General features: G+C 38.2%; 1 protein-coding gene across 6 annotated transcripts in view; it reads left to right on the top strand.

Moving 5' to 3' along the window:
* SPHKAP (SPHK1 interactor, AKAP domain containing) overlaps positions 1 to 27,450 on the top strand; it is a 68,072-nt gene that overhangs the window by 4,587 nt on the left and 36,035 nt on the right. For 5 of the 6 annotated variants that reach the window (XM_052686829.1, XM_052686828.1, XM_052686830.1 and 2 more), the window contains exons 2-3: positions 12,190 to 12,292; positions 19,809 to 19,919. In XM_052686829.1, coding sequence (XP_052542789.1) covers positions 12,190 to 12,292; positions 19,809 to 19,919 — 214 coding nt within the window. Of the gene's footprint in view, positions 1 to 12,189; positions 12,293 to 19,808; positions 19,920 to 27,450 lie in introns of those variants that run through there. The other variant, XM_052686833.1, reaches the window with a different exon arrangement.

Below are 27,450 nucleotides of genomic sequence, written 5' to 3'. Positions count from 1 at the left end.
AGTGGTAATTAGTGTCACAAGTTTAATATTTGCTTTTATATTTATTTTATATTTATTTTATATATGCTTAATATTTGCTTTTCATTTGCAACTTAACATACGAATTTTCCATATGTTTTGATTGGAGTGGCCAGAAGATGTATCTAATGTGCTCATTTGGGAGATTTGCCACCTTCCTACAGTGTCACCTTGTATTCGCAGTTTCCAATGAGTGGTGCAATTTTTGAAGTGACCTGCTGCATTCTGTTTTCATGTTTTCAATACTTTAATCAGTTCATTAATGTGTCTAACCTACACTGTCAGAGAGACAACAATTCTCAGAGAGACATTTTCATCAGTGAGACCAAAAAGTTTGGGTAAAAGCAGAAGGAGCTGGAAGTGTCCACGTTTTTCAGTCTGTGCATGAGAAATCTGATCTCTTGAGGTGTGGGGCTGTGAGGGAAAGGAAGAAAAAAATGTGCAGAACATATATTAGTGTCAGTTTTATAGCTGTCTGTATTTTGTTCTTGTGCTGTTCATTTTGTGTGTGTTTAGGTTGTGAGTCTTTCCTGTAATGATGATGGCTTACCAGGTTAGCAAGCTTTTGCCATCTTTTTCCTCAGCCCCAGGTTAATTACTTTATTCTTTCTAATTAAATGTCATTTATTAAGCTAAGCCCATAGTAGGAGTGAGTCAGAATTAGGCCAGTGGGAACCTTTATCTGCACTGTGGATAATAAACCCCAGCGCTAAAACCCACTTCAGATCACTACCTGATGCAGCTGTCATTCCTCATCTACTTGAGCATATGAACATCAGAAATTATAGCACTCACTAAAGAGCTGTATTTTAAACCATTAATGGCACCTAAGCAGGGAGAAGTGAGGACAGTAAGTCACATATTGAGAGAACAGAGTGCCTTGGGAGCCAGAGGTGCTGCAGAGCCAGAGCAGGCTGAGAGGAGAGGCTGAGAGCTCAGTCAGGTGAGGGTAGTGGTCTGAGATCACAAGGGTGCTGGCAACAGTCCCTCCAGTTAACAGTATTCTGTGTTAAACATTTATCGAAGCTCGTTCTGGAGTGCTGCAACTGTCTCTCAGAGCCAGTATCTGATAGTGGGGATACAGCTTCAGAATGAAGGATCTGGAACACAAGCAATAAATTTGAACTGAGTGTTCAAACCGCATGTTCTGAACACACACCCAGAGGTGGCAAAGTAGTTTTAGCTTTCGCACAGAAGGGAATTGAGTTAAAATGTTTTATACAGCAGAATAATAGCATTAGTTACCAGCTTACTGAAGTGGCAGCTCCCTTTCTTTCCATGATCAGGACTGGGGCTGCACTCCCCAGGAGCTGGTCCATTCCCCTACCTATGTGCCTGCCCAACGCCTGCAGGAGCAATGGCATCAAAACTCCCCACACGTATGGGGACCTTAGTATCAGGAACTTAGGGGTGGAATTTTTTAACCTCCTCTTTATCAGTGCATTAAGTAATTCTTCAAATTACATGTACAGTACGCTTGCCCTTCTCCCAGCTTCAGACAGGAAAAATGCAGAGTGGATGTTGTTTTTCTCTTTACAAATAGTGCAAATTCGGTACACACAGATTAATATTATGATTGCTGGTATTTCTTTGGTGCCGTGTATAAATTTTAAACCATCTTTTTTAGGATTTTGCATAGTCCTGTCAACCTTGGAATATTTTCATTAATCTCTTTAGTTTCCCTCATTAATTTCTTCACTTCAAGACTTGACTGATTATTAATATCTGGCTGCTGCCAATGCTGATGACACGTAATGAATAGTCAGCACTTTTTATCAAAGCTATGTTTTCTCTTGCTTTTGGCATTGAAATTTATTGTATTCCTAATAAATTCTGATTGACTTCTACCAAAGAAAAATGCCTTTCTAGATCTCAATTAAATTTAATCTATTGCTAACAGAAAATATTTAAAAAAATCGAACACAGAACCTGATGCTGCAGTGAGTATTTCCCAGTTAGTGAAACACAGAACTGGTCATCAAGTCCTGTATAACTCTAACCAATTCATCTTAAAGCAGGGTTCTGCGCTCTGTGCTCTGTCTCTGAGCTGTCTGCTTGCACCAGCAATTACCACCTTGCAAGTATTACAGGGGTCATTCATTACTGCGAGAGGTTCTGGTTTAGTATGTGAATTGCTGACAAACTGGAATTCACTAAAAAAAGCATCTTTGTGTTACACTTAAAAGCTCTTAAAAATAAAGCTGCACAGAATTTAGGATTCCTAGAATTGGAAAACTGTTTACTGCTTTCCCAAAAACTCCTTAGCCAACCATGTGGTGGATATTGTATAGAATTTGTTGCTTTATAACAACTGAGTAGCCAGTTAAATTTTTAGGTTTTTGTTTTTTCTTCTTTCTTCAGTGAGGTTAATTTTGTTAATGAAGTAGCAGTGCAGTATATATGGCTTATCCAGAAAGCTTGAGAGTAGCATTTCAGCCAAATGACAGAACAGCTGTAGAAGGAAATGCATTCAGCAGCCCAAGGAGGTTGCTCAATATTGCTTTGAGCAGTAATCCTAAGTCACTTGCTCTCATACACAGCTTGCTCCAAAAGTAATGCCTCCTATTTATTTCCATGGAAACTGCAACAGATACGAGGAGCACAATAGCGCTATTTGATAGAGCAAATTCTCAGCTACAAAACACTATTTTTGAACATAGTCACCATCGTTAACTAAGCATTTTCACCAGCAATGAATGTGAGCCTGCATACTGCACTCATAAAAATCTGCACCAATGGAGGTTACCCACTGCTACTGCTGTAACCACTGATGGAATGTACCACCTGCCGCCTCACTGCGCTCACATCCACTGTTTGGTCTCCAAAAATATTCAGCAGAATGTCAGTGGGTGAAACTTTTTCTGCATGGAGGAATTCAGTTCCATACCTTTGCTTCATACTCACTTCCATGTCAGACGCCATTCTGTCAGGCTGCCCCTCTGCTGCCATCTGTCACACAGCAACAAAATACAACAATAATGGCAGGAAGGTTCAACCTCTGCTGCCATCATGGGCCAACATAATAAAACAGTAGGAATTACTTTTGGAGCAGCCCTTGTAGTTTTTCTACAGTGAGTGTACAGGACTTGCACTTGCTTTCAGCGAGGAAAAACTTAAGGGGGTCTCATGTAATCTCTGTGAGATTGCATACTTACAAATGTGCCTCAGCAGTGGAGCTGTGACTTCCCACAGTTTCAAAGGAAAAAATAAATAAGTGCTGTCTTAGTTTATGGAACTGTGTTTAAATGAGATTCGTATCCTGTTTCCCTAGATTCATTTAAAGTTATCTATGCAATTTCAGTTTGAAAAGGGAAGATATCAAATCAGCAGCATAACAGTTGGACAAAACACTGATTGTTATTCTATATTGCAGAGCAATATCTTCTCTCAGAGAAGGACATGTGTTATCACTGCAGACATCCAGTAAAAATGGACAGCTCATTTATTTATAAAAGGAAAATACTTGCATGCTGTGATGTTGAAATGAAAAACCCATTGTCCTCACATTAATTCTGGAATGAGACCCTCCCCTCAACTAGAGGGGAACAAAATAGAAGTAATAGCATGGCTATTGAGTGGTTTAGTTAAATGCTCACATGATCTTGGCTGCACATTGTACCTGCCAATAAATTTAATCCTGTGTCTAATGTATGCCATACAGTCAGTGAAATCCACAGTGAACAGCCACATCATCTGAACTGTCTCAGTGATTTTCAGGATATAATTTAAAAGTTGGTGTAGTTACCAAGTGCAAAGTCTTGATGCTTTTTGAAGTGCAGCCATATTTCTAAGATGGTGGAAATCAATACTTTATGTTACAGAACAGACATCTGAGTATTACAGAGATACGTCTTCGGGGACTGCAATCAGTAGCAGATTTTTATTTCATACAAGTAAAATTAATTCATAAGCAAACGTGTGTTCGCTGAGTGCAACAGATGATTTTCTTAGTCAGAAGGCATGTCTTTGAGCATGTCATACGTAGAAAAATAACTGAATAACTACTGAAAGAAAAAAAGAAACAGAGGCAGAGCATAAGCCAATAATACATTTAGCAATCCAAGTCCAATTTACAGGAAAAAAAGAGAAAAGACCAGGTTTACTTTGGATACCTGGCCTGTATATTTTACTATATCCTTTTCCAGGTGAACTGATTATGGTGACACCCCCCACACACAAATGAAACAGTAGTTATTTTTAAAAGCTGGATTTATTTGCATACCTCCTTTTTTGTTCCTTTTAATAAAAAGGAAAAAGGGTGCAGTGGTGAAAGCAGTTAAATCTAAACGCACCCAAAGACACCTATCAAGAGTCCTCATCTGCTCTTAGTGAAGCTCATAGGAAGAGCATGGCTGGTGCTGGGCTCTGCTGAAGTAGCAGCGCACTTCTGCCCAGAAACACCTTCAGTTTAATTTGTATTGTGAGTTGCAATCATCCAGCACTTTAGAGTGCATTACATAATGCAAGAATTTTCCCATTATCATATATATATATATATATATTTTTTTTTAAGAAGCCTGGACGAAATAACAATCGTGATGCAGACACACTCATCATGTGTGACTCAACTATTTGGTCAGCTTCACTAAAGATCATTCCTTAGACTGTGGTGCAAGTGAACTTGTCTGTATCTAAATTACCATCACTGTGATAGGACAGAAACTGCTCTCCTATCTTCAAGTACTAACATAAAAAAGAGCAAGTAGTATCAAAGAGAAATGTCTTCTCTCAAATTCTCTGCAACCAAATCTCTTGATTTCTTAGCAGATAACTGAAAACTCATGCCTACCCATAATCTGGTCTATATTCATGCCTTACGTGTAAATGCAAGAATATTCACTTAGCAGATTCTCACTTAATGACACTGCAGGTAATGATAAGTCTGTCTGAGAGCCCATCCTGATCTCAGTCAGCAGAGTAGATAGCCCTGCCGAGCCCTGGGCATCCCAAGAACAAGCCAAAGGTTTCAGGCCCAGTTATCACAACAATTTCATAGTTATTCTGAAATTCATTGTAAAGTAATGACTAAAGAAGCTTTGAATTTTATACACATTGTACCACAGTGAAAAAGAAATAGATAAATTAAAATTCATATCTCAGTGATCTGATTCATTGTTAGACTCTCAGAGATAATGTCCTGTGTTCCCTATATAGTTAGAAAGGCATAGGGCATAGAAAGAAGGAGGATTTATCTGGTAAGAAAACCCCACAACACTGAACAATCATGCTTTCTTGGACAGAGACGTTACACTTTCTTTATGCTAGTGTAAGCTACAAAAAAATCGAGAACGCTGTCTTTATGTCTGCCATTCAATCCCACTAAACACAGTATTGTCCATGGGAAAAAAAAATAGAGCAAAGGCAATGTTTGTAAGATCTTGATAGAGTTATATAAAAGCATGTTTTGTATTATTAGAAGCCAAGATAATTAGGATGGCAGCTCCATTGTATTTAATACACTGATAATGTTAGTGTGATTAAAAAAGAATCACACTTGTCAAGCATTTATTTTGAGACCTCATTTTCTGTAATTTTTCAGAAATTGCTGTTGGTTGACATATTAACCTGGCATCAAAACTGAGAAGATTTGTGTTCCGTTGGATATTGGTAGGAAATCAGAATTGTTCAGGAATGTTTCAGACATGTAAATTATGTAAAAATATGTTGTTTTGAATAAGCAATAACAGAATGTATTCTTCTGTGTTAAAATAACTTCAGAATGTACCCTGACGTTTTAAGTAGGTAGCTTATGAATACAGCTGCAGGTGGTCATAGAAACAATACCGGATTGAAGAGAATAAGAATTTTCTGAGACCACTGGAGATGAAGGCGCTTATTTTTAGACAGCTGTTTTACTGTTTGGGAGCCATTAGTTAAAGTAAAAACATATTGCTTTTATGAACACCATTATAGCCTTAGACAATGTTTTGAAAGATGTAGCTGAAATCAAGCTGCCTTTTTCTGTTGTTTTTGCAATAGCTGTATCTGGATATATTGGGTTCAGTCTTTATGTTTCTGAAATCATCTTGATCAGCACTGCCCACTTCAGTTAGGTGCATACAAACAAAACAGGTTGAAGCATCTTTCCTTTAATGAGATTTCTTATCTCTCCTGCAGTCAAACTCTCAGCTGTGCCTCAGTTTCCCACCTAATGGCACTCCAGTGCTGGGTATGGTCTCCTCGATTCTAGGTTAGAAAAGCAGTCACTGGTGATATTTCAGCCTTTGTGAATTTAAGGATTTGCTCCCTAATCTTCCCTGTTTCAGACAGTCTTTTTCCTCATCAGATCTTGTCTAATTGTTCTCTTCTAAAAGTCCTCCAAATTAGGAACTCTCCAAAAAAGATGGCTACCAAAACTGCATCCTATATGTCATTCTAAGTGTTTTTCTTCATTTAACTCATGCACTCTCACACGAAGAGATCTCGCTGTTCCTCTTGTACTTTTTATGAAGCTTCTTCTAACCAAGAGCCATGCCTGTCTTTTCTAGAAAGTTACCCTAGCAAGTAGTCATTCTTCTGCAAGCATAACAAAGGTCCACCAGGAATTGCCTTTTTTTTTTTTTTCCCCTACAGTCAGGTAAGGGAGAAAGGCAGGATGCTTACCAGCTCTCTGTGAAGTTCCTATGGATTGGCTCTCTGTCAGAAAACTGCTGAAAGAGTAGCAAGACTATCACAAAAATTAAAAATAAAAAAGCACTTACCTGCCATTCAGCTCCTGATTGTCAGCTCTTTAATCTGCACCTTGCTTAACTTTAGTGTGATGAAGAATGTGAAGTAGTGGATAAAATGTTGCTATTTTTCCTTAAATAATTCGATCAGTAAATAAAGAAAGGGAAGAATATTTCTCACTAAATTGTGCAACTTTTTCACGTTTATTTTTCCATAAAACTTTTCTTTTGTAATATTTTTAAAACATGTTTTATAAGAAGTCCAGGCATTGCTAATGCTTACAGAGGCTCCGAGATTTGTTTGTTTTTTTATTACTATTAGGAACAGAAAAAAAGGGCAATCAGGGCTGTGTAAACATGGAAGATAAAGACTTTTTTTATTGTGTGGTGTACAGTAACATGGGCAGTTTTTTCTCTGTTCTTTTCATTAACACATAGCAAAAGACCTGCATTTTTTTTTTCAGTGATAAAAATGCACTGATAAAAATGGAATGTAAATCAAGAGTACCCAATGGACATGACCAAATGAGCAATCTGAATATAAAGACTCAATGTTCTACTCTTTTTTTAGTGCACCAGTTTTACTAGCAACCTGGTTACATATCGGACACTCGTGTCTGATACTGAAGTGTCACTTTTTTAAGATCCCAGTGGAGTCAGTAGCAGCCAGTGGAGACCAAAACAAGTCTATGAATGCATTGCAAGATCAGGCCCTGGTATTGCCAGTGATTATATTCTGCACATGGGTTCCAAATCCATAAAAAAAATCAGAAAGACATTTGTTTGAGGTATTTATAGAGCATCTGTTTGACTAACCATCTGTGCTCTGATTGAAGTATACACATGGTCCAGACTGAATCAAAACCAATTCTGTGGATTAAAATAGTAACTTTGACAGTGCTACATCTAAAGACTTTACTGCTAGTGACTCTTGACCTATTTACATGTAAAGGTAATTTTTAAAACTGTAAAATCTGGAAGGTAGCATAAGGAAGAGCGTGACTAGTGTGCCTACTTCAGAAGGCTTTGGGCTTTGAAGTGAAGAGATGCTGCTTGAATGCTGCAAGCCTTTCCAAAAAGCTATTTGCTTAGGGCCTGGATTAAGCTAGCTGCCTCCCTGTTTTTTAGTTGCTTTTGGGTGTCTTTGTGAATGCAAAATCAAGAATATGCTGAAGAATTTAGCCCAGCTCTCGCTTGTGTCATAGTTTATTGAATTTGCTCCTTAGAAATAATTATTGAGCAGCAGAGTTTTTTTAAGCAGGTTATGCTTGTTCAAGATAGTACAAAATTGAAGTTTCTGATATTATTTCACAAGATTATTTTTCTCCAGTGATAACATGGGGAATTCTTTAATTTACCTTTTCTTTGTGATGTAGCACCATCTGCCACATCTGCAGAAAAGGTAATTATTTTTAGAAGCATCTGTGGGGTGTTTTTTTTATTAAGTATTGAGTCATCGAGGTCAGTATTCTTGAATTATTCAATGTAGGAAAATAGAAGCATTTGTTTTGCATTTTGGTCAATAACAAAGGATGATTTTTTATTACTGTTGGTGCCATAAATCTCATAGCAATTTGCTGCGGGCTTCCGATTTCCAAGAAATTTGTTTGCATCCTTAGTGAGAGCATTTAGCTTTGTGGGAAAAAGAATCAATCACAATTCTGATACCGATCAAACAGCATCTGGTGGCAAATAAGGGACTCTGGAAACTCTTCTATTAATGGAAATATTATACTGAAAATTGCATACTTCTCAACACTGAGCCATTGGTCCAGGTTCCCGGTTTCAGATTGGAAATTGTAAATTAGGATCTCTGCCACCAAAGGAGAAATCATTCTCTCACAGGATACAGAACATTTTAGTAGATATTACAGGTTGCACCCTCTACTAAACACTGTACTGACTGAAGTCCTTTTGACAGATTCCTTATTATGTCTGTGACCTTCCACAATAGCTCTACATCTGATGAGGACATCTAAGTCAGATGAGCATTCTCCGTTAAGTCTAGCAGAGGTGAGAATTCACACCTGAAGCCTTCAATAGCTTGCTTTATCTTGTAGTGAAAAGGTGCTTACCTATGCCAGATGCCTTGGAAGACTTGTGCTTCCGAACTCCTGGTGTGCTGAAGTAATGAGTATAGTGTGTGAATGCAGAGTTATCGTTTGATGATGATCTGACAACATCTCTGCAGCAGTTTCGTTCAGCTTTCTGCTGTTGAGAAACTAATGAGAGCAGGCAACTTCTCAAAGAGAGAATAGTTTTCCTTTGGGGAGCTGATGAAAATTGGGTTTATTGTACTTTACTACAGACTGGGTGGTCTGAAGAGAATCTCTTAAGAATTAAATCACGTGCATATTGAAAACTAAAGCTTAGAAAGGAGCCTATTGGATAAGAAAAAGAAACTTTGATCAAATTGATTGACTGTTGAAATAATTAAAAAAGAGATGTTGAAAAGCCAAACCTGAGTTCTGTGTTGAATGAAAGACCCATGACTCAATCCAGTATGCTGGAATTGCTTGGGTTATGCAAGATGTAAGTGTATGACACTGGATGGCCAAACTGAAGGAACTCAGCTATATGCTCTTTTACATCAATTAGTTTGTACTGCTGCATATTTCCTTCACACGATACCTAGAAGGTGTTCATTTAACTTTCAACAGAGGCCGATGAGTGTGTGTAGTCTAAGACTACTCCCAAATAAAACTCATAACTTCGCATTTCTCTGTTAAAATTATTTCAGTCTGTGAACCCTGACTGTGTGAACAGCTTTGCAAACAGAGCCCGGAATTCACAGCACCAGCACAACCTTAGATTTGAACTGCAGTGCAGCACAAGAATAAAGATTTATCTCTGCAGTTACAGCGCAGGAAAGTTGAACCTTTAGAAAAAAAAAAAAAAAAAAAAAGCAGCTATGAAAGTGCTACAGTTACTCCTGACTGTGATGTCCCTTGTCCTGGGATACAGAGTTGCTGGTTCTATCTGCTCTCTGATCAGTCGGTTGGGCATGAAATATATTTCTGAGGACTGGGATAGCTGACGAGAATTTGGGTTTACCAGATTTCAGTAATTTCAAAGGCTGTCACTCTTTCCTGTCAGATCTTAAGTTTGAGATGAAGCCTCATCTAGAACAGGTAATGGCATTCTACATTTATTTTACTCATCACATACCTTTAATAAACATGGTCATATTTGCAAATGAAAAGTGGTATTTTGGATAGGACACAGATTTTAAGATGCTAGAGATATGCTTGCTTTCCACATGATTGGGAAGCCTGCTTTACTGCTGTATGGAAGATGTGATGCATTAGAGCATGATCTGGAGACAGCACAATTTGTCAGTACTCCAGAACATGACTCCTTAACGATTTTCCAGCTGTGCTTTAATGCACTATTCTATCTGTACTATTTAATTGAGGTCCAAAAGGGCTCTCAGTTAGTGGCTACACTGCCATCTTTTTTGCTTTTAGACTCAGTGACACTTTTGGCATTGTGAGTTCAGATACCTGTACACAGCATGATAGAAAGCCAGCACTCATTGTCAGCATGCCAAGTCCCTGCAGGGCAAAGTAGTAGCAGAACCACTCAGTCTTTCTCTCATTGAAGAGCATGAGAAAACAATGAGCCTTGTTCTCCAACCTGCAGGTCAGACTTGATTTGTAATTTACTATTAGATTGTATGGGGGATGCATCTTATAAAAAGAGGCAGTGACAGCTTCTGCTGGGAGTACTGGGCAGAGTACAAAGACTGCAGCTATTCTGACTGCCGAGTTGTGAAGGAGGGTGCTTCACGTATGCAGTATTTGACCCTTGAATATCAAGTTCTTAGTTTTGATTAAGATATAAAACCATAATGACTTTGTATGTTTAATGTCCCTCATTCTTCTAATGGAGGGTAGGGCTTATGAAATGCTAGTTTGGTTTTTCAAATGCTGGATAAATTATCTACATAGTCTGAGCAATGGAGAAATATCCTGTAAACAGCCAGGACTCCCACTTCTAGATGTTAGGACACTGGTGTCTCAGAGTGTGTTATGGGATAATGCACTTTTCAAATAAAGTCAGTTAACATTCTGATCTCATTTATACACATGTATTCCATCCTCCCATGCAATTCATGAATCTTCCTATTAATTAGCAATTTGTAAGTACTAATTTGTGTATTTTTCATTCACAGTCCTAATTCCAGAACACTTTTTATTTTTGCTTGTCGATGTTTGTAATAACCTGGAATAACTATGGAATAGCACTTCATATATTGCCCATATATATATATATTCCCTTGTTGACAAGGGAAATTACTTAGGGAGTATGAAGATCCATATCTGGTCCTACGTTTGTGGATCTTTGAGAGAAAGGTAGCCTTGTTGATGTTTGCCTGTGGACTTGGGTAAAAAGCTGCATGTAGCCTCCTAACTCACTGCCTTAAGCTTCAGCAAAGATGACTTAGGAAAATTTGTTTTAGATTTTATTTGAGCAAACTAGGTAATTGCACATGGTCTGTTATCCTGTCAGTACTGATGAGAGATTATTAGGTAAGCCTTGGTAACCCGGTTGCCTGTTAGGGTCTGTCTGCAAGTGTTCTGTATCCTCTCATAGATAGTCAGAAGTAAATTCAAAGCACTGTAGAGGCTCAGTTTGGAAAGCAGAACTTGATGGTGTTGAATACCCTTTTCCTAGTAAATTCTGGGAGGAAGAGACTTTTAGCACTGTGAGATCTTTAATGGCCATCATGTTACATCTGGAGAGAGAAATTCTACTGAGGTTGTGGCAATTCCGTTATTGTATAGAGGGAGATCTTGCACGATTGGCCAGATCTATTCCAAAAGTAAAGTGTGAGGGGTGGTACCAGTTGTGAATGCAAATAATTTGGCTGCGAGAGCTTATTGTTACGGTTATGTCTATCACTTCAAGACAGTCCCAAGGTAAACAGGGGTGTGCTGTGTACGGCTGACTCACAAAACAGACTATATGCATGACTTACCTTTGCTCTGTACCTACCATATAGCAAACGATTCACCCTGGATTACATAATTCAACCACTTTTATTGTGTTTTCTTACATATTAATCCCTACCCGTTACTTCTTCGATCCAGGCAGGTAAAACTGAGGATAAACTGCAGCCAATGCTTCTTTTTAGGATGTCTACCAAGCTGAATTAATGTAGCCAGTGTTCTATATGCTGTTTCAAGCTGCTTGTTTATGAAAATAAGTTAGTGCCATGTTTCACAGTACCATTCAAGACGGACAAATGTAATTAAAGGCAGCTATGTGTCGTCCTCTAGTCTTCAAAAGGCATTCATCATATTCATATAATGTACTTCCAAAAGTAAAAATTAAGGTCATAAATGGAATTTTAATGTCACTAATGAGGCTATAGGAAACTTCTTGTAAACTAGTTACTTCTCTTTAATTAATTTTTTTTTTGTATAATTTGAGTTATGTATGTAACTGAGTCACTGAAAAGATTTTTAGAGGTTTCTTTTGTATGTTTTTTGTTCTTCAGCAACTTTGAATCTCCACTGATGCAAGAAGTCCCAGAGCACCAAGGCAACAGCACAGATAGTTCAGGAAGCAGTTTGGGAAGCACTGTCACAGCATGTAAAAAGGTAACTTCCAAGTTTATTTTATTTTCAAAAGCATATATATCCTGGGTTACAGCTTTGCTTTCTAGCATTTACTTTTATTGAGGAACACAACATTTAACTGATGCCTAAAGAGGAAGAGGATTGATACAGAAAAATGAATTCTGGACGCTGTAGTGGTATATTGCAGTTTTGTGTGCATGGTCTATACTTGTCTGGCTACAAAATATATGTGTGTGGGAGGTACATTTCCCTTAAGTATTTCTCATTTTTCTCGTTTTCTGGCAAAGTATAAAAATCATAAAGAGCACAAATAAATTCAGGACTGCTCTGTGATAGCTTGCAAGTTTCAGGGACCCAGCCTGAGGGTCCAGAGCTTAGCTTCCCTGAGGTCAGTGTGATACAGGGTCCTTCACGTAATAGAGCTTTTCTGCCTTCCCTAATATCTTAGTAGAGGATTTCAGCAACCAAGGAAGTAGTACAGATTTGACTGCTGCTGCTTTTATTGCCTCAAAATGGTTTTATATGAGTTATTTGCTTTAGAGCATGGGGGAGGAAAGGAAGCAGTGCCTGTATGTATTTAGGATTAGTCAGGTATGACTGACAGTAGTTTATTAACGTAGGTAGTACAGCTGACAATACACGAGGGAAGTCTCTGGATGCCTTCATCCACTCTCAGGGTCAGATTGTGGCAGAGCAGTCCAAGGGAAGGCCATTCCCTAATTGCAGAGAACAGGCCATCTTTCATCTCTCAGTTAGCAGTAACCATCTGAGCTCGACTATTTCCCATAGGCATTATTCTAGAGCTGGTAAGAAAGCATCTGTTTACCTCAAAATATTATAAAACTTCTCAGTTCATTTAGTTTTCCCATAATTCTATTTTTTTTCTTCCTTCACTACTAACTGTAATGCTTTTGTGTTTTTTGTTTTCCAAAATAAATAGATAAACATGATGAAGATAAAGATTTATTTTCCTTATTCTTTCCTTTCCTTCTGAAAACCACACTGTGACTCTGGGGGTTGAGTGTTGGCTGTCTACTGAAGTTTCAATAAATGTAAAATCATTGAAATAAAAAAACCTCAATAGACTAATTTGTATGCTGGAATTGTGCATCTCTTACTCATGCCAGCAAGGCAAAAGACAAAACAGTAGTACTTTATTTGTTCAAAAAGTTTGCTTATTTTCAAAAAAACATACGATTTTTTAAAAATGCTGCTGACTGTAATTGGAATCTGTAGAAATGAGCATAAAATTCATAATGTTGCTGAACATCCTTCATTTCTTCAATCTGAGTTGGCTATTTTATGTAAGACTGAAGGACAGTGGCACAGCACTAAAAAGTGTCACCACTGTGTTTATGAATGTTCCCAGCATGGTCACCTTCAGAAGCATCGCTTCTACAGACCTACCTTTAGCTTTTGATTTAGAGCTGCTTCTTCTGTCTGATCCCTTACATTTGAATTTTTCACTGCAATACGAGTCCATTTTATGATGTTAGACACACTAGAAGAAGTGATTCACCTCTGCCAGCCCTTCTGGCAAACAGCAGGATAGTTTGGGCTTCTTTGCAGCTTTGTCACAGTTTGTGTTGCTGTTCTTTTTGTGTGTGCGTGTGTGAGAGAGAGAGGAAAAGGATGCAGAATAATTGAAGTAAGCTATTATCTTTTCTTTTATCCTACATTAGTTACAGTAGTTTTTGAAGTCAGTTATGTAATTGGTGTTGGAGTGAAACTGTGAGTTCCTGCTGCAAGGGAACAGTTTAAATGGTTCACTTGCAGGTTTGAGTATTTTCACTTGGTATGAACGAGAATAGCTTCTGTCAGGAACCATATGAGATGTGGTCTTTTACCACAAAGACCAATCTGAACAAATGCAGAAGATGTGCCTTGTGATAGTTCATCTTATTCTGTATGTCCCACTTCCATATCTTTTTTGATGAGTAGTAATTAACCAAAGCAATTAAGATGATCAGCCATGAAGACGCAGATGTTTCATTTGTGGAGCAGAGCTTATTTAATGTTATCACAGTTAGAGATATTTAGTGTATTTTAATGTCTTATGATCTAAATTAGGGAGCAGGAAGCTGTTACGCTAAACTTGTATCCAGTATTTTCCTCTGGGAAAGAGTGACTTTTCTAATCTACACACTGCTAGAGGCTGATTTTAGTTCATTGATTCACAACACAGTGAGTAATGCTGACGGCTTAGTCTCTAGATGAGAGTGGAGAACTTTTTTTTAGAACCATGAATTACTGCTGATTCCACATTTTGTGCATGATGCAAATTCATCCTGAATTATTTTCTGAGTACAGTGATCCTGCTCTGAACCAGACATACAGCAGCGTAGTGCGTGCAGCTGTTAAGCGTAAGTGTGGTCAGTGAATAAAGTTCTGCTTTCACTTGTACCACTGGAAATCAGAAGCAACCTCATTGAATTCAGCAAATCCTATGTACGCCAGTTTGAATTAGCCTGGAACTTGTCTCAGCGAGGTGACAGTGAAGAAAACTGCAAGATGCGAGGAGAAAATTTTCTTCAGTGATGCTGTTTGTATTCACAGAATCACAGAATCACAGAATCACCCGGGTTGGAAGGGACCTCAAGGATCATGTAGTTCCAACCCCCCTGCCTAGCAGAGCCACCAAACGTACACATTCAGATCAGGTTGCCCAGGACCCCGTCCAACCTGGCCTTGAACACGTCCAAGGATGGGGCATCCACTACCTCCCTGGGCAGCCCGTTCCAGGGCCTAACCACTCTCCTTGTAAAGAACTTCCCCCTAACCTAAATCTTCCCTCCTTCAACTTGGATCCATTTCCCCTAGTCCTGCTGCTGTCAGCCCTTTTGAAGAGTTTACTCCCCTCCTGGGTGTAGATTCCCTTCAGGTATTGATAGGCTGCAATGAGGTCACCCCGCAGCCTTCTCTTCTCCAGGCTGAACAAGCCCAACTCCCTCAGCCTGTCCTCATAGGGGAGGTGCTCCAGCCCCCTGCTCATCTTAGTCGCCCTCCTCCGGACCCTTTCCAAAATCTCTATGTCAATGTATGTATCTCTATGTATTAGAAGTGCAGGCTGTATAAAAGAAAGATGGTGAACGACCACTGGAGTAGTACAAGTTCAGGTTTCTTATCTTTGTTACAGAGCTGCTCAGTATAGTTTGAAAAGGATCTAATTGCCAAAATGGCCATCAGAAAGTATGGGAACAGTTATATCTCTGAGGGATAACTGCTCACACTGAATTTCATTAGTTACCCAAGAGATTAGGCAAGCTCACTCAAGCTTATACACAGTTGACCATTGCACTCATACATTATTGTAGTATGAGGACTTCAGTGTATTTCTTAAAAGCGTGAATATTCATGCAAGTTTGAGCACATCTGCATACTCCCATTTCACATAAACACAGTTAATAAGTAGAATTATCATGCAGTAGTCAGATTTTAGAAATATTAAATTCATTTTGCCTATACTTGTTTGTCTTTGACCATGATAATATTGCTGTCTGCTGCCAAAGAAGCATGCCCAGAAGTTCACAAGGATTCAGTTTATAGACTTACTGCATTACAGGAATGCATAAACTTACAGTGATCTGCATTGTGGAATGGCCCAAATTATCCTTCCTCAATAGAAATGTTAGTGGGAAAGTTCTGAGAAATAACATATCTGTAATGATCGTAATGCAGAAACTTGTATTTCATAAGATAGAGCTTAAACTCATCCAAAATCTCATCCCGCACTGCTTAGTCAAATGTCACCTTCTGTCCTCAGAACAACATTCAGATATGTGTAAAATCAGAGCAAGAAGTCCCCATCCATGTGCTTCTGCATGCCTCCCTTTCTCACAGTGCTGTCTTTTCTGAGAAACTTCCAGAGGCATTCCAGATGACTTTGGGCCTACTTACATTTGTTAGATTGCTGACCTCCTCCACAACCCGTTGCATGGTCTGGAGTTTATCCTATTTTGCTTTTCTCACCTATCCTTCAAATTCTAATTGCTGAAAATGGTCTGCTCAGACCTCCAGTAGTAAAAATGCCATTGTGGTCTTCTTCACATTTCTGACTGCATTTTCAAGTCTGTGTACAGCACTGCCCACATGAAAGCAGAATATAGGCTAGGGAGAACACCATTCTGCTAATGCTGCTCATCTCTTCAAGGTTACTAAAAATCACATAATGCCATAGCTTCCATGTAACAATCTCTACCCTTGCCTTAAAGTATATTATGAAAAGTTGCATACAAAAATTAAACGCATTGAAAAGCCTTGAAATTAATAAATAACCCTGCAGTGACCCTCAAGCTTGATAGCAGTGACCTGACCTGAAACATTTGTTCCTGAGAGCTATTGCTTCTGATAGTGCATTACCAGTATTTGCTTCCTGAATGGAAGATAGATGTGCCAATGGTGATTTAACATCCACGGGAAGAAAAGCAGGTGAAATTTGGAATGCCTATCTCATTTCATGAATTAATCACCTACAGTATGCATCTGTTATAATCTAGCAGTTCTGAAGAGAAATATTGGTTGAGCACACCAAGTACTTTGAGAAAAAGGAGTAGCAAGTTTTTCGGAAGCTTGTTTCTGTGTGATAATTTCTGCCTATTCCAATTTCTCAGAAACTGTTTGAGATTTGGGAAAGAAAGATCAGAAGCTGTTAAGACTAAAGACAAATTCACTAAGATTTTTTAAGGAAATAAGACAAAATTTGTTACTGAGAAAGCTATTTCAGTTAAAGAGGACTATTTCCTATGTACTCAAATCATCTCTAAGAGGATATTCGAACTTCAGTCCTTGAGCTTGAGAAGATCTATGATCAGATGAAATCTGAGATCAGATATATATGTGTATGTAGGTACATGTATATGATGGAATTCTTTTTCTTCGTAAGATTTCTGAACATGGCACTTTTTGAAAAAAATACTTGATGCAATATTTTACCAACCAGTTTATAATGTTTCAGTAGCGTTTCTTTATTAAAAAAAAAGTTTACAGTTTATAAAGCTAGAAGGAAATTGTTTCTCTGCTATATGATATATGCTGTTTTTCCCATCTAGACTCAGAATTAGTTATGGTGGCATGAATCTATTCATACTAAGATAGTATGCTATGAAATGTATTGAGTTCAGAGTCACTGAACTATTAAACAAGATCAGCCAGCAGTCCCCAGGAAGAAACTGGTGTAGATGGGAAGCTGTCACAAGTCTTTCTCAGAACGAAGTCTGTGGACACTGTAGTTTTTCCATATTTTGTCAACCCTAAATTTGTTTTCAGAAGAAATCCTATAGCAGGGCTAGATTTTGCATCCTACCCTTTTGCAAAAAAAACCAAAAAATAACCATAAAGGTGCAAAATCTTTGTAGAGGGCACTGAAGGAAGGTGCTGAAGCAAGGCCAGGTGTATGGGTTCCAGTGTTCCTTGTCATCCATCCCACAGGGAGTGCAGTATTAACTATATGACTTTCTGACAAGAAATTAAAAATTAGAGTGGGTGTTGGTCTCTGTGTGGTAATAAGCTTACTTCTGGATTGCTCCTGAGTATTAGAAAATTGTATTAGCTGGCCAGATCAGCTTTCCACACTCATTCATCTTCCCTGAGAAATGAAGAGGCCTGACAAGTTCTTCTCACTTCATAAGGAATTGATCTAGGCTTAGAAAGTAAGTGTTCCTGAAGTAGGACAGAAATGTCAATGCAAATTATGCAGTAAGATAGTGAAAAATACTGTAGATAGATTTTTTTTTCCAGGTAGGACAAGAAAGGTATATTTTGAAATATTATTAAAGTCTAAACGCTATAGTACAGCCTTTTTCCACAGTTGCCAGAAGTACAGAGAAAATATACATCCATTTCACAGACATGCTTCTTAACATTTTTGCCAGGTATTACAAGCCCTAGAAATTGTTCTATGAGTATCGTTGCTGTTGCTGCTATTATTTCCTGATAATAAGAATTTCAAAATAATACGAGTTCCTCTTTTTCATGGAAGAATTGTGAAGGATGAAAAAAAACATACCAAATAGTCAGCCTGTGGATTAATTTATCCAGACAGACCCATTCTCCTTTGCTTCAGAATGTCCCATTACTTGAAATATATGCCTAAACTGAATTTAGAGAAGAGATGCATCAGCTGGGCTGATAGGCTTTTTGTACAGTCAGAAAGCACAGCCCCTCCAGGAGGTCAGCATACATTTCTGTTGGCTAAGAAGATTTCTCAAGTTGTCCGTGTGAATAACTCCCCTTCCCACGCTTCACCATCCTCAACTATTTGTCCTTTGTACTCTATTAAACAAAATTGAATGCATGGAAAGAAACAGCTTTTCAGTTTTAACACAGTCTTGTCAGCCTAGAAATTCAACCCCTAGACCATCTGTGCCTCTCAGTCCCACTTTCATCCCTGATGGAAATTAGGATAAACTGGTCTAGCCTTCACTCTCTCAAAGAAAGGGCAAACAGGAACTAGTGATTCTCAGTGTTGTCATTGGTCTCTTTTGCTTGTCATGGATCTTTCTATAGTGACTCTATAAATGTAATAAAGTACAAGCCTGACTGTTTAATGATATGTCTCTTTAGTCCCAACAAATTGTACAGTCAGACTCTGGCTGTGTTGTTGCTGCACAGTTCCTGGATAGTCTGGGCACAACCAGCCCCGATCCATGAGTCACTTCCAGACTTACTGGTATTTCAAAGAAATCTGATGCCGTGCTCAAAATGACAGTCCTTTCTGAGCACAACTTTCTGCAGATATATTTCAGTAACACTGGAGGTCTGTTTATTAATAAGGCAATCTGACCCACCTGAACACTGTGCATAGTTAATACAGGGGCAGTAAGGAATTTACTTTCATCTGAATTATCAGCCTTGCAAAACTGACTTAGCCTCTTTATAATCTGCAGATATCTAGTCCAACTTTATTTTTCTTCAAGCAAAGCTTGTGGCATGTGCTGTAAGGCTAAGTCAATACAGAGAGACTGAGCTCTCTCTATGAAAAAGCCTTGATCTAAGCGTACTGACCTAGCTCAGTATTCTTCACAGAAAGTTTCAAGTGCTTTAGCTTCTCATAGAGCAGAAAAATACTAAGAAAGAGATGGTAGCCTAGGCAGTCTCAGAAATGAGGCTGCTAGCAGAATGAATTGTACAGATCTATTTTAGACAAATAGACACAGTAAATCATAAAGGCTGCAAGTTTGTATACCATAACATAGATAAATGATCAGTTTTCCCAAAGTCTATGTTTATCACTTTAACATAGAACAAAACTCCTAGCACTATTTTCCAATAACAGTGTTCTATTTGTTGGGGTTATCTAAGGCACCTCCTTCAAGGACTTTTAGTTCTTAGAGAAAACTGTCCAGTACTTTAGGGGATATATGTCACTCGAATCCAAGGTACATTAACTGTGTAAGTCTAAAGGGAATGGGAATCCCAAGTCTTGCCTCCCAAAAATATGTTTAGGCAAGATTTTTGTTGAGAGCCAACAACAGAGTTCAGGCACGGTAGGACTGAGTAAATTTTAAATTATTTTAACAATTTTTAACTATTTTAACAGATCCTCTGCAGTAATAGCCTGCTAGAATCAACAGACTACTGGCTACAGAATCAGAGGACACCATGCCAAATTGGCTTTCTGGAAGACAAGTCAGAAAGCAACTGTGCCTCAGTAAGTACACAGTAATCTCCTGTGGAGAAATGTCCATTGAGAGCTCTTTGAGCAGGCTGTGGGGGCGTCTAGCGTACGTGTTAAAAGAAGTCAGTGACAAACTGACTCCAAAATTATGTCAATGCATTGATAGTTTCTGTGATTTCCAGATTTCTGCTAAAAGCAAATATCCAAAGCAAAAAATGCATACAGATTTCTATGCAGAATACTTTAATAAAGATTGCTTCAGAGGTTTCCCCATATTTTCATTATGCATTGTGGTCAGCAACTAAATACAGAGAAAAATAAGCTAAAGAGTAAATCATTGCAGACTGTAACTTGTTAATGGAAAGGTTGGGAAGAACAGATGCTTAAAAGGCTGCTGAGTGTTCTTGAAGACATAGAGATACAATTAAGGAGAAAAGTCTTTCCATATTTGATGAGGAGAAGCTGCTAAAGGACTCAAATAATTTGCATTTGAAATGAAATTTAAATCTCCATGTATTATGGTTTATAATGCAATTAAATTAAGAACAGCTTTTGGTTAAGCTTGTATTTGGAAGAATAAGAGTTGCATTTCTTTACACAAGATCTTTATGAAGATGAATGACATTACACTGCTGTGACTTTGTGTTTTATTCAAGAAAGGACTCAGGAGAGCAGAACATTACCAGAAAGAATTACTTAGAACATGTGTTTTAGAGATCTCAGGAATAGTATTGAAGGTGAGAGGGCTAAATGTCATGCTGTTCATTTTGGGAACTATGAGCTCCCAAAAGATACAGGGATTAAAATGTACAACTTAAGTAGTGTGTGATGGTAAGCAGCCACGTAACATACAAGGTGAGAAACTGAGCAGATTCCTGTGTCTCTGCTTTGGATGATGATGGGTGAAACAAGGAGGAAGATATTTGTCTTAGTTTCAGCTGAGGTGGAATTGTTTTCTTCAGAGTGTCTGATGTGATGTTACGTTTTGGTTCTAGGAGAAAAATGAAGTTGATACCACACCAATGTTAATAGTTGCCTGCTAAGCCAACGCCATTTGTAGTGAAGGGCCCAAGGAGATGGAAAGGAATGGAATTAGGACAGCTGACTTAAGCTGGCCAAAGTGATATTCCATACTGTATGACATCAAGTGGAAGGAGTTTTGAAGGAGATGAGAGTTCATCTCTCACTCTTCAGGTGCTCAGGGAGCTAGCTGGGCATCGGTCAGGGGATGGTGAGCAACTACTTGTGCATCATTTGTTGCAAATGTTTATATACACATATAAAGCCATAACTATTTTTATTTTCCTTTTCTCTATCTCAGTAAATAGTTTTATCTCAACCCATAAGCTCTATTTTGCTTTTTTTTTATTCTCTCCCTCGCTACTCTGGGAAGGAGTGGAGTGATCTAACACCGGTGTGGTGCTGAGCCGCCCATTGAGTTAAAACACTACAATATTAATGAGCAATGTTTAGTGGTACTGATTTCCAAAACTCCCAGAATCAGACAGAGTGCAGTTTTCTGTTCTTCTGCATGTAATCTCCCAAAGAGAGATGTCACAATATTAGGAAGTATACAACATGGTTCAGTCACAGCTGGAAAACTATGATTTGAGCAGTACCCTGAATATATTCATGACCAGAACAAGATAATCAGGCAGGTAATCAGGATTGCTTTTAATGCAAAAGGAATTTACCACAGTCGCTTGGTTTTACTATTCTGTATTTCATTCTGAAAGACCCTTTTCTTATTTGAGAGGATATGCTTTGAGACAAGATCTGCCATGTTACCTTCTTCTATTGCCTGCTCACTCCTTGTATAGTGTACTCAGAAAACAGCCAGATTTCCCTGTGCAGCTTTGTGAACACAGTGGCTCTACATGCACACACACAGTGTTCTGTAATTTTCAGAGCAAGATTTTAGTACCTAGTTCATTCTGTAATTATTGCTAATATTACTACAGTAGAAAAAAAGATTGTGCTGAAATAGAGATTATGCTAAACTATATGACTTTTGTATTCACAAGGCAGAAGTGGAATTTACAATTTTAAAATAAAACTGAAACATCATGCATAGAGAGCATTCATTTGGAAGCTAAGTAGTTAAATGGGATTTTGGAGCATCCCTGTTCACACCAAAAGAGGTGTTACTGTTAAATAGTTACTCTAAGTGTTATGAGCAGAACTGAAGTTTTGTTCATATTCCTGTTTAATTTACTCTAAGTGGCAATAAGGGCAGAATTTTAATTTAAGTCCTAAAATGTTACACACCTAATGCAGTACACTAGGAAACTTTCACATATATCATCAAACTTAATATGTAGACTGGAGCATAAGCACACTGTTTTTGTTTTTCTCCAGAATTGCTCTTTCCATCTCAGGTATGGCATTGGTGTAGTTGGGTGGGCACAGTGCTCGAGCAAACTAGGGAGCAGGGGACACTTAACCACTGCGTGAGGATTAAGCATTAGTTCAGCATTCTGAAGTTAAGCATTACTTCAGAAAGCATTTCATTCTAAGTCCTTTCCTGTATCTGTTATTAAATGAGTGGAGACTGCAGGAACAAAGAAGGACATGAACATGGAGCAGTTTCCCTAGTTTCTCCGATAGCCAGCAAACCAGATTGCCATTAACAGAAAATACATTCTTCTCTTTCGTGGAGATTTTATAAATTGCCATTGCCAGCAGTGCCGGAGATGTTTTAAAGTTGCCATTAGTCTTGCACAATGAAAAAAGAAATCTACTACATCACTTTTCTTAAAGATAACTAATAATACATTTAGCTATAATGTTCAGCTTTCCTTTGGAAGAGTTTATGTGTAGTTATGTCTAATCTCACTATAACTACAAATGCAACAGGACTATATGAACATTAATTTCATAAATGTTGTGTTCATCGTCTGCTATTACAGATTTGCACATTTAGTACAAGTAAAAACAGACTCGTGCCTGTCTTACACATGCTCACCAATTGTACTAATGTTGATTCATTAAAACATTAAACACTTAACTCAGCTATAACAGACTGCTTTTCCATAGAGAGATTTTTAAAGAAGGATGGGCATTTGAGTACATGTAATAGACCATTAAGTTCCAAGCTATATATTATGATATGAAGATAATAAATTGTGTGAGAGGAAAAGTATTTCATATTTGTTGGACATCTTCTTCCTGGGCTCTGAAAATAGAAAAGTATATGTGGTTCATTTTTTCATTACATCAAACTCTGGTAGTTTGTCATACTAGAAGAAATACTATTGCGTCCATATTTAATCCAGTGGTTGTGGATGTCTGCAAAGATGAACAGTAGAAGTCATAGGAAGAAATAACAACTAAATGTGATGTCTGTTCTCTGTCTTTATGTCAGCTCTGTGGTATGTTACCTATTAAAAGTGTTATGTGTATTTTGAGTATGACATGAACAGAGTTTGAAAGACTGTCTTGCCCTAATTTTCTACTTTCAGTAGATGTGCAGGAACAAACTTTTGTCCAAATGTGTATTTGTGTTTACACTTAGGAAATCGAATGAGGTGCACTGGAATTTAGTGCAAGTGGACAGGGCTAGTTGTGTTAGTCATTAGGACTTTGTAGGAAGAACTCTCACAGAGGCTAATCAGGAAGGGTCAGCTGAAAGAGGGATCTGTGAGCTTGAAATGGAGGCCTGGTGAGAGAGAATGAAGGTGAATGCTAGATTGTAGTGCGATGTTCTGATAAAAGGTCATAACAGATTATTTTAAATGTCCTGGAGTTGAAGTGTGCTATCCTCCATGCTTCAGGTGATCCTATTAGATTTTGCTATGCTGCCTACTTGAAAAGTTTAGACTCCTTTGAAGAATTTCTACACTGGTGCTATGAGGGTATGTAGTAGAACATGAGTAATTAGCAAACATTGAATTAAATTATGATTAACAATGATACTGCTTTGCAACAATTTACTGCTGCAAATTAAGTACACGGTTTTGCACTATTTTCATAATTAGATAAGTTTTCAATGTAGTTTAATTACATAAGTCTTGTTGCATTTGCTTAAACTGAGAACTTAGTCAAAATCTGTCAAATAAAGCTCATGGATTTATAAGACACAATCAGTCATTCATAAGCTGACAAATGTGATTAAAATATTTGCAATGAGACTTTTTTGTTATCTCACAGAGAGACCCTATCAAATAAACTTTCATGCCTTTGCCCATTCCTTTGTTCCAAACTATCCTTCTCACTGGACCTATATCAAATATTCTCTGCTTTGGACCTGCTGGTAAGTAAACCTTATATAAAAAGAAAAACCTGGTAGGTAGTTTGTCCCTACTTTTCTTCCACTGAGTTAAAATACGTATTTACCAGTACTCAAAGTGTTTGGTTGGTTTAGGCTAGTTAGCCTATGTTAGCAAACTGAAATTTTTCCTTAGATGATTTATTGTTTCATCTTCCAGCATCATAGAATCACTGAGGTTGGAAAAGGCCTCCAAGATCATCTAGTCCAACCATCCACTTACCACCAATATTTCCCCACTGAACATTTCCTGAACACCTCCTTGGACAGTCCATTATAGCACCTAACCTCTTCAGGAGAAGAAATTTTTCCTAATATCCAATATCAAACGCTACTAAAGCACAAAGTCTTAGTATTGCTCACAGAAAATTCATTTATCATTTTTCTTCAGAGATTTTAAGCTTTGTCATTTCTCTTTTTAATGCCTTTGCAGTAAGTAGGCCTTTCTGCTCCCTGGCAACCTACAAGAAACTACACTTGAGAACTGCTGCTCCTAGAAAATACAGCAACTTTTCCTTTTACACACAGTCCTACTCTGTTGCACTAGATGTTCACACCAGAATACTCCATTCAAGTATGTATATAACGTATATACATACACACAGAGAGTTGTATATTGGTTAGATCCACCCCAAAGGTAGCATCAGGAACACATGGCCAGACTAGCAGGAGAGCAGAGGACAACCGAATGAATTTAGGTCAAATTCAGTGCTGCCAAAAGACACTCTTATTTAGTTATTGGGTCTTCTGCCACATGCACTGGTTCTACAAGCCATCTCACAATTGCTGGTGGTAGACAACAGAGGGGGGAGGATGACGTGAGTAGGAAAGCAGTGATGGTGGGGACAATAATAGGCAACTGATGCTGCCTAGAAGAACCTTAATCCATCAGTAGGTGGAGGAAGAACTGCAGCACGGAGTTGTTAGCGGGTTAGTTGAGTACGGGAGAACACACTTGGTCTAGAAGACAGGCACTAGCATCTCAAGGAAAGGAAGCAATGACTATTTTAGTCAAGAGTGGCAAGACTGTTGCCTTGGTGATAAAGGAAGCAGACTGTTAAGAAAATAAAGATGCAGTGTAATTATGGATCGTATTTTCTGTGATCTCTCTGTTTAATGAGATAATGAAGCATGTCACCTTAAAAGCTGGGTTTGCAGAACTGACTGCTCACCTTGATGCTGCATAGCTTGGCCATCCTAAGCAGATGCTTAGCATCGTCAATTTTATAGCAGCTCACTATCAAGCTTTTAAACAGATTCAGGGGGAGGTTAAAGTTGCCATTATACACTAATTTGAGCTGGCTACATCAAGGGTTTTATGGTCTCACTTCTTTTCCCAACCCCTTCATCTTTTTTACTGCCTTCACATTTGTGTAAATATGCAGTAAGTCAAACGATATAGAAAAGGAATTGCAAAATTAAGAAATTAGATTTTCTAGCCAGTTCTTCCTTGAATCATCTCACTGTGTTGTCAGGCAAATGCCAGTACTCGCTGAAGTGATAGAACAAAAACATCCAGGAAACAGCTCTTATAAATGAATCCGGACTAAATGGTAGCTTATGCAGAACAGGAAAATCCTTGGCAAGGTGTACTTTAAGAAAAAAAGAGTGCATTTTTCAGTAATTAGTATTTTCTGTCCTTTTATTTCACACAAGTCTTTTTGAAGATTCAACATTACGCATCTTCAGAAGTTTAGGTAGAAATATATCTATTTATATTTTACATCTACTTTTTTGATACTGGAATAACTTCAAGGTAACTTCTTTGCAAGAATGCTGTTACTAGGCCAGAGTGTGAAAATCTGCGCGCTTGCGGCACAGATCTCTTTTAGTCATGGCCTCTATCTCCAGATACTTTCCAGAGTTTCCAGAGGAGAGTTAAATGACTTACTGAAGGATGGTGATCTAGGCTTACAGGTGATCTATGCTTTCAGAGAAAAGAATGTCTCTTCCCATGTTTGGTATTCATCAGCAAGCCAAGTATGGAAATGCATTTTTGAAACCCAAAGGAGACTTTTTGTTTGTTTTAAATCAAAACCGTATGTATGCTTTCAGGCATAATGCAGGAAAATCTTTGAATATGATTTTGTGAATACTGACCACACATAGTTGAAAACATTTTTGTTTTTAATCTTGTTTGAATGAAAACGAACATTTCCTACTAAAATTAGCAAAGACCTACTTCTCTACATAGACAAATCTACATACCAAGATGCTTACTTTCACTTGCATACACACCCTCAGCAATTTGTCTTATGGACAGGGAATTACAACAGCATTTATTATACCTTTCACTTGGTAGTTACTCAACTGTCTTCTGTAACAACATTGTCTCTTTCGGAAATCAAAATCCAGCCATTGCGTTTCAGATCTAAGCTATAATTACTAGAGATATTTTTAGTTTTAAGTTTCATCTTCCTATTCAGCCTGACAATACCTTAATTATATCCTGACAAGGAAATAGGAATCAACAGCTGCAGGCTAAATTGTGTTGTTGAGTCTTGGCCCTTTCTTAGACACATGTGGGTGTTCATGCCTCTGTGGTAAGGACTAGCGCCTTCCAGAGAGCCCCTTTCTAACTCACAGAGAAACAAGAACGCCTCTTTTCAATTATTCTCCACCTTACAGAACCCTGGCAGGCAGAGTGACCTCTCCGTGGAAGGGGTCAGTTGTATGCTCTGCAAAATATGTTTCTCCTTTTGGTCTTATGCCTTTTAGTCTTAGAAGTGCTTATCTTTACATATGAGCTAATATTCAGGCAGAAATGAAATATGCCTATAAAGAGTTGCACTTCCACATTTTCAACATCACATATACACATTTCTATGGAAGCTTTTGGTTTCTGTAGAAGAATTTGAATGGGGGAAGCTTCACAATAGCCTTTCTACTCTTTTCTCTGTAGCTTTAGACTTTGGTGCTCCTTTATCACATTCCTGAATCTCCCATCCTCTCTCCTGTCCCTCTGCGACACTCTCATACAGCAGTAGTGACCTATCTGTATTTAAGAGAATCAGATACTTAGCCTCACTCTGAGATGCTTACCCTAACTCTGACAAAGCTATAAGTAGGGTTGCCAAATACTGGAAGAATCATATGCAGTATTGCTGCTATATCCCCTTCAGCATTTCATACTATCATTTCATTACTGCCTCCATGATCTGATTTCTCAAGAGCTAGGATTGTTGTGCTGCCTTCAGAGTGAACATCTATTACTGCTTGCTGCTGTTGTAAACATAGGCTCCCTGTAACATGAACTGCAGTGTGAGGCATATAGAAATTTGTTAAACATTGAGCATA

Source organism: Tympanuchus pallidicinctus, unplaced genomic scaffold, assembly GCF_026119805.1.
Source record: "Tympanuchus pallidicinctus isolate F22 unplaced genomic scaffold, pur_lepc_1.0 scaffold22, whole genome shotgun sequence".
Taxonomy (NCBI): domain Eukaryota; kingdom Metazoa; phylum Chordata; class Aves; order Galliformes; family Phasianidae; genus Tympanuchus; species Tympanuchus pallidicinctus.
This window is presented reverse-complemented; position numbering and strand designations above follow the sequence as displayed.